Raw genomic sequence first — 8,884 nt, forward strand, 5'->3', positions numbered from 1 at the left:
AATATATTAACCGGTGCTGCGTTGCTACGTTGTTCATAAACATGTGGCCAGTCACCGGGTAGACGCTCATCCTCGACTATCATATTATGTAAGATAATACAAGTTTTCATGATATAGGCAAGCACATCTGGATTCCACATTCTTGCAGGTTGTTTGATGATTCCAAATTGTTGTTGAAGTACACCAAATCCCCGTTCAACATCTTTTCTTGCACCCTCTTGCATCGATGAAAATATTTCCTTTTTCCTACCAACCGGATGTTTAATGGCCATAATAATAGTAGGAATCTCTGGGTATATTCCATCACCTAGATAATACGGCATATCATATGAATGTCCGTTCACCTCATAGCTCACCGGGCGGTGCTTTTCCTGTTACAAGACTTCGAAAAACATATGAACGGTTCATAACATTAATATCGTTGTTAGAACCGGGCATACCAAAAAAAGCATGCCAAAACCATAGGTCATACGACACCACTGCCTCCAACACGATACTTTCGCTCCCTTTATACGCGGTGTAAGCCCCAGATTCTGCCGACGGACATTTATCCCATTTCCAATGCATGCAATCTAGACTACCCAGCATCCCAGGAAATCCCCGGTCTTTGTTTTGCTTGAGCAACAGTTCAATATCACCAGCCGTTGGTTCACGCAAATATTCTTTCCCATACACATTCACAATCGTCTTACAGAACCTACGAGTAGCTTCCAGCACAGTTGTTTCTCCTATGCGTAAGTACTCGTCTATTGCATCTGCCGCACATCCGTAAGCTAACATTCGTACTGCTGCTGTTACTTTTTGATGAGGGTTTAATCCTAAAACTCCACAAGCATCGGGTTTTGAACAAAAATCTGTTTGCATTGGTAACACCTTCCACTATCCGGTTAAACAATTGTCGACGCATTCTAAATCTTCTGCGAAAAACATTGGGTGGTTGGTTTGGGTACGGAGAGAAATAGTCGTTCCATAGAAGTTCAGCCCCTGACTCACGATCTCTTGGTATTCTGATACGAGTTTGAGGCCATTTTGAATTTGTAACAAGGACTCCCAAACTAACGGCCATGTTATTTTGCATAATTGCTATTGCATCATCATCCGAGGAATAAAAACTACTATTAGAAGAAGAAGATGAAGAAGAAACAGAAGAGCAATAATGAGCGGTTTTCTCATAGTGTTCCATTACTATATGAAGCAGAAGAGATGTATTGTTATTCATATATTGAGTGAAACCAGTCTTTAATTTATAACCCATTTTCAAGAGCATTAAAAAAACCAAAAATAGATATTTTTTTGGGTTCACGCAAATGTGTTTTCCAAAAAAGATAAAGTGTTTGTCAGTGACCTGATATGACAATACATATATGATTAGACTATACTATATATGATATGACTATACTATAGATAAGAAAAGATAACTCCAAAGACAGTCATCTAAATAGTCATAACAAATTAACCCTTCATATTATCATTATCCGAAGTGGACGATCTTGGTGCCACAAAAGGCATGTGCGTTCTCGGATTGGTATTGACTGAGGACATTGTTGAAGCTGATCCTGATTCATACCACTCCAAACTTGTGATGGCAGGGTTTGGGAAAAGGAACCGTATCCAAGCTGAGGTTGGACAGTGTGCGGCATACGGAAAAGAGATAGTTGTTGCTGCAAATCAACGTTCGCATTATTTAGCCTTTGTATTTCTGCTTCTTTCGACATAAACGTCCATCCTCTCCTTCGTTTGTTTTAATGTAAATTCGCGAAATTGTTGATTAAAATCAGCATTTTCTTGAAATAATGTGTAAGCTTCATGCTGTCAAGAAAAAATAAAATAATAAGTACAAATATACCAACAAAAATCGAACGTACAATAAAAAGTCGAAAGTACACTTACGTGGGATAATAGATGTGGAGGAGGGATATGTACATGTTCAACAGGTTGTTCAATTGGGACCGTATACAAGTCACCGACATACCCATATGTTTGGGCTTCCCAAATAGGATGAGTCACATAATCTTTGGAGTTGGTTACCATTGTCCAGTATTGTAAATATATATCATAATCTTTAACAACTTGCACTATCTCTGTTGCATCGACCAAACCTTCTTTTTTTAGGCGTTCGGCTTGAATATTGCCAATATCCCCTATAACTGTGTGTAGTCTTATAGGAACAGCGAAAGTACAATGGTTTTGCCGCCAACACCTTTCACCAAGATACATGTTGTGCTGTACAGTTAGAAAGGGAATAAGAATTTAGTAAGTATGTTATATAGGAAAAAAGTATGTTATATAGAAAAAAAGTATGTTATATAATAAAATTTACAAATTAACTCACAATGCCCATGTAAGAAAATATATATCTCGAGTCTGATAGCCGCGTAGCCGTGCATCCCATATCAGATGCAAGAACTTCTCTGTATGATTCCCATGGGCGCCATGTCACTTGTTCAGCAGTAAGCTTACTTAGTAAATCCCTACAACGGAAAATATCATTTGTATTCTTCGGTACATTCCATTTAGAAGATACGGGCCATTTTTGTTCTGTACTCGCCTCTGGGATTTCTGGTCGACATATGCCCAGATATTCATACCCCCAAAACTACTCCATCAAAATAATTAGCCAATTTAATAACTTAGCAACAAAATAAACAATGAGAGGAAAAATAACTAGATTGAAAGAATACCTCTAATACTTGGAATGGACCACATAGTGCCTTCTGTCTCCTCCCAGATAAACGGAGTGCCGCATACAATTTCGAAAACGCAGCACCACCCCAGTCATACGTGGATACTACATCAACCGGGGAATATCAACCTCCTTAATTGTACCAGTAGCGATTAAGTTATAATCCTCTTCGGCTACATATTTTTGTTTCTTGTTCGTCTTCATGCGACCATTGAAACGCGCTGTGAATTTGTTCAACATCTGTGCACACACAATATAGATGCAGTTACATTATTAAAAGACCAACCCTCATTAACGAATATTTTTATTAGTCCATCACCATTTATATTCCAAATACTATAAATCCTTAACACAAACCATATCAATTCCAAATTCTATAATTCCAGAAACACAAATTAAATCGTCACCGATGCATTTCCAAAATCATTACAAGATTCCACAACCCAATTTAATCACTTCAAGATTCCATAAAAATCACTAAAAAATCAATTCCATACTCACGCAATTAGCTCTTCTACATATGTAACTCCCAAAATTTACATAACTACAATTTACACAACTAAAATTAATCACCTCAAAATTCAATAAAAAACAATACAAATTCAATTATTGGTAACCATATTCACATACAACATGCAGAAAACCAATAATTAATCCAATAATTTACATAACTACAATAATTTACAATAATTTAAAATTAATCCAATAATTTACATAACTACAATTATTGATAACCATATTCACTAAAATTAATTACCAACAGACAACATGAAGAAAAACAATAAAAGGAAGCTCTCAATTGAAATAGGTTGATTGAAACAGATGAAGGGTGAGAACTATTTCCCACATAATCTACATAACCACGGATTTTTACAATACCCAAAAATTATAAATCAAATTTTTACAATACCACTGTGGAAGCTCTAATAAATTTTAGTGAATAGATTATAAATCAAATAAAAATTTATAATACCCACAAATCAAATTTTTACAATACCCACAAATAAATTTTTACAATACCACTGTGGAAGCTCTAATAAATCTAACTATTTTAAAAAAAAATTTAACCAAATTTACATAAGCATCAAATATGGTTTTTTTCACATACATATTAATCTCTAAAAAAACATAAAACACACATACCCAATTAAATTTAACCAATTTCATATTCATATTTGTTCGTTAAAACCAAATTTTAGATAAACTAGTTTTAACAAATAAAACCCTAAATAAATTATACAACAATATGGATAAAACAAAAGAGATTAAGAAAAAAAAAACATACCTCTTTTGTAACCCGGGTTCATCAAGTATCTCGTTTTTTTTTCTTTTACTGCTCGTTACTGTGATGTGTTGGTTTAGAAGCTCGTTACTGTGATGGGCGGTAGAAACAAAGAGGAGGTAGAAAAGAAAAGAAGAAGACGGAGAAGATTAGGGTAAAGGGAAAGTGAACACGTGGGCTATACGTGGTGGTTAGAGATTGTCCGGGCTTTAATGCCACACGTGCTAGATACGTGTGTTAATAGAAGTCCAACACTATACGTACGCCTGCCATGAGGCGTTGATTCCTTCATTCGCCTGAGTGAAACCAAGCGTTGATTATACGTACGCCTGAGAGAAGAGTGAGGCGTTGATTATACGTACGCCTGAGAGAAGAGTGAGGCGTTGATTATACGTACGCCTCAAAACAGGCGTTGATTATACGTTCGCCTGAAACAGGCATTGATTATACGTACGCCTCAAAACAGGCGTTGATTATACGTTCGCCTGAAACAGGCGTTGATTATACGTACGCCTCAAAACAGGCGTTGATTATACGTACGCTTCATTCAGGCGTTGATTATACGTTCGCCACACCAGGCGTAGATTATACAAACGCCCCTTCTCCGAGCGTGAAATATATGTACGCCCCACAACAAGCGTATTCTTTACCAACGCCCCACAACCAGCGTTAACTATATCTCCGCCCGGCCCAAACGAAGATTATACCAACGCTCCACATGCAAGCGTGGATTATACATCCGCCCGACTAAATATACTCCACTGCCTTAACGTGACACTACAGACTAAACTCAAATTTGATCGTTTGTTTTGGTCTTTGATCTTTGGTTTTGATCGTACCACTGTGGACGCTCTAAATGGATATATATGGAGATAGAGAAACTCGAAGTAACAATTAGTAAGCTCTTAAAATAAAAGGGACTGAGCAGAAATTTTGAATCACTAGTTTGTAATAAGAGGTCCAGATTCCAAATGTGCTCATTACCTTTTCTAGAATGATAAGGACTTCTAGGAAACTCATGCTCACCACACGACCTTGCCCCTAGGGAATAGCTTTTTATTCGATGTATACTTGTGGTTGTGGGGATTATATGACTAAAATCAAAGCTACTGAAATCCAAAACCTGAAAACAAACCATGGATTCATTACACTCAATCAAATTGGGAGGCACACATTTTCGAAGATTAGTACAGTATATTCTTGTGGTACCAAAGTATCTTGAAATTTACTCCAAACTAGGATTAGCCTAGGGAGCTAATACTATTTTGTGTCCTCTGCGTGGTTCAGTTGATCACTTTTTGTGGAATGAAATTAGAGATCAGATGCTGAGACAAAATGATTCTACGCTTTATATATCAAAAGAATCTCATAATCTTTGAGGGATATGGTTTTTTTCAAACTTGCACAACTGCACTGTTTTCAGTTAATGGAAATGCTTACGAAAAGCACAAACTTTTGGGTGGAAACATAAAAGTACCAAATATTTCAAAATCGTTGGCCCTTTTTGTCTTTTTGTTATGCCAAAGTGCTTTGCTACACATAAGTTTATAATTTCTGGACCGGAATTAAATAACCAACTCGATCCAATAGATCCTTGCCAAGTAGGACTCTTAATAGACTTAACCAACCTACGAAATCAAGTCCAGATTCAATGAACCTGAAATACCGTAATCCACAGGCGATTATTTAACCCATTTCCGTGTGAAGAGCTCTCAGAAAGAAAAATCAAAACCAAAATTTAGAGAGAAATTTGTACAGAAGAGAATCTCAATTCCCTGTTATAATGGCGCTAGCAGTTTCTTCTTCAACTTCCTTCAGTACTTCTCGTTCAGTTCCTTCTCAAGAACTAATCAAAGGTTCATTTTCACACAATCTAGCTCTGTTTTGTGTTACATTTGTATAGTTTTTGATCTAATTTTGTTTTCTTTTCGTGTATAGTTTCACAGATTGGTTCGTATAAACCGTCGGATAGAGGATTAAACTCATTATCAACGGTTAATATATCGTCATCATCATCTCGTAGAAGAAGTTTAGTAAAACCAGTATTTGCTGAACCAAAGAGGAATGATTCGGTTGTTCCTCAAGCTGCTTCAACTGTAATTAATCCTGGTACGTTTTAGTAATTTATTTTCTTCTCATTTTTAATTAATTAACAATCTTTTCCAGTTGATTGTAGTTTCTATCATGATAATTTTGAGCTGAAAATTTTGTGTTTTTTATATGACTTTATTGCAGAGGTAGCATCACAGAAAGAAGAAACAGAAGATTTTGAGAAATTAGCTAAACAGCTTGAAAATGCATCTCCATTGGAAATTATGGATAAAGCTCTCGAGAAATATGGAAACGACATTGCTATTGCTTTCAGGTAATTTACTCCATTAATTTCTGATCGAGATTTAACTTTGTTTTGATTCACAAAGAGTTGACCTTGACCATCTCTGACTAGTTTAAAATAACACAACTTGCCACTGGTTTAGAGGTATATTCTATGTATCTGTATGAGAATTCTCTATGGACCATATGTTTAAATTAGGTATCATCATGATTTAAACTTAATTGTTTGTCCAGTTTTGTTCATCAACTTATGAGTTTATCTCCTTGCTAGATACTTCAACCAGCTAGTTACTTGGTTAGCCCAATTACTTCAGCCGCCTAACCTTTATTTGATTCAACAATTAAAGCCACAATTGTGAAACAAGCTGTTGTTGGGTTGAATTTGAATTAGTTGACTTGTTGGTGTTGATTAGTTATTTGTTCTTTGATTCACAGTTTCTAACTGCAGTTTTCATTTGGTTTATGCAGTGGTGCAGAAGATGTTGTGTTGATTGAGTATGCAAGATTAACTGGTCGACCATTTAGGGTGTTCAGCTTAGACACAGGAAGGCTAAACCCAGAGACTTATCAATTCTTTGATGCAGTGGAGAAACAATATGATATTCGAATTGAGTACATGTTCCCAGATGCATTAGAAGTGCAGGGTCTTGTTAGAACCAAAGGGCTTTTCTCCTTCTATGAAGATGGGCATCAAGAATGTTGCCGAGTGAGAAAGGTTAGGCCTTTAAGAAGGGCACTGAAGGGACTCAAAGCTTGGATCACAGGACAACGAAAAGATCAATCTCCAGGGACCCGGTCTGAAATTCCAGTAGTCCAGGTTGACCCAGCGTTTGAAGGCCTGGATGGAGGGCCAGGCAGCCTAATTAAGTGGAACCCTGTTGCTAATGTGAATGGTGGCGATATATGGAACTTTTTACGTGCCATGAATGTGCCAGTCAACTCGTTGCATTCACAGGGTTATGTGTCGATTGGGTGTGAGCCGTGCACAAGGGCGGTATTGCCAGGGCAACATGAAAGGGAAGGAAGGTGGTGGTGGGAAGATGCCAAGGCAAAGGAGTGTGGACTACACAAAGGAAACATCAAGCAAGAGGAGGGTGTTTCTGCACAATCAGCAAGTGATAGTGTTACAAAAGAGAATGACTTGTTCGAAACTGAAAGCATAGTAACTTTGAGTAGAACTGGGATAGAGAATTTGGCAAAGTTGGAGAACCGAAAAGAACCATGGATTGTTGTACTTTATGCACCATGGTGCCAATTCTGCCAGGGTATGGAAGAATCATATGTGCAGTTGGGAGAGAAATTGAGAGACAGTGGAGTGAAGGTCGGAAAGTTCAGGGCGGATGGGGATCAAAAGGAATATGCTCAAAAGGAGCTTCAATTGGGGAGCTTCCCTTCAATACTGTTCTTCCCTAAACACTCCTCACAACCTATCAAGTACCCTTCTGAAAAACGCGATGTTGATTCCTTGGTGGCTTTTGTGAATGCTCTCAGATGATGCTGATATGTGAGGGATGAAACCCTGTTAGTTGAATGGTAGAGATCATACATGTTAGTACAATTGATCTGATATATGCGTGGGTAGTACATAGGGGACGGGGAACTTGACCTTCGTAGATAGAGAGTTTAGTTTCACAATATGTTCATATGTCTTCTTTGTTGTTTCTCTTTGTTCACTGATTTCTTGTTTTCCATTGTGGAATTCCCTTTTTCCGGCTTTATTTCCATGGGTGAGAAATATATATGGAACTTTTAACATCATCAGCTCGATTTTTTAGCTCTTCCCTTTCAGTTTCCGGTTGCACAATGTTTCCAACCGAGAGTGATTGCTGAGCCTGGGTCTGGTCTCTCGCCTATGTAAGACCATCTGCGTCATACTAGTTTTTTTTCAGAACGATTTTTTGGGCACTACTCAAAGCTGGAGGGGACTACTCTTCATCTTTTTGGGTGGATATATTGGAGTAATTTTGGGCCGCCCCTTATCTAAGTATTTATGTTAATACCAAACTTACCCTTCTTAGTTAAATTAGTTAGGATAATGATTAGTTAGTGTAAAGATTAATTAAATAATTAAGTTAAATTAATTAGTGATTAGTGAGGTTAGATTAGTTAGTCGGGTATTTTTAGAAGAATAATTTTTGAGAGGAAGAAGAGGGTTTGCGTTTTTTTTCTTTTTTCTTTAAGATTGTTTTTCTTTTTTCTTTAAGATTGTTGATTTTGAAATGAGGGTTTCAGGTATTCTGGTATACTTCAAAATTTAGTTAATGTTGTTTGAATTGGCCAAAACTTTCAAAAAAATAAATTTGGACCATGGAAATAAAGTTCGGTACGACATCTGAAGAACAGATAGCCGAACTCATCTACAAGTGTAGTTCGGCTAATGTTTCCGAAAACACAGGTAGTTGAACTCATCTTTAATAGAGTTTTTCCTTTCAGAGAAAAGTTCGGTTAGGAGAAAAACACTGCGATGTAACCGAACTAAAATTTCGGTTGAGAAAGAAAATGAAAAAAAGTTGCGATGTAACCGAACTAAAAGTTCGGCTGGGGAAAAAAATCGACGTAACCGAACTCAATATGTATGTTTTCAA

General features: G+C 37.0%; 1 protein-coding gene across 1 annotated transcript; it reads left to right on the top strand.

The window, feature by feature from the left end:
- The first annotated feature begins 5,665 nt into the window (after positions 1-5,665).
- On the top strand, positions 5,666-8,066 carry LOC113287967 (5'-adenylylsulfate reductase 1, chloroplastic-like). Its single transcript, XM_026536875.1, has 4 exons — positions 5,666-5,821; positions 5,904-6,074; positions 6,201-6,330; positions 6,768-8,066. The coding sequence occupies exons 1-4, from the start codon at positions 5,749-5,751 to the stop codon at positions 7,792-7,794; spliced, it is 1,401 nt and encodes a 466-aa protein (XP_026392660.1). The 5' UTR covers positions 5,666-5,748; the 3' UTR covers positions 7,795-8,066.
- The last annotated feature ends 818 nt before the right edge of the window (positions 8,067-8,884 follow it).

This window comes from Papaver somniferum, chromosome 6 (genome assembly GCF_003573695.1).
Source record: "Papaver somniferum cultivar HN1 chromosome 6, ASM357369v1, whole genome shotgun sequence".
NCBI lineage: Eukaryota > Viridiplantae > Streptophyta > Magnoliopsida > Ranunculales > Papaveraceae > Papaver > Papaver somniferum.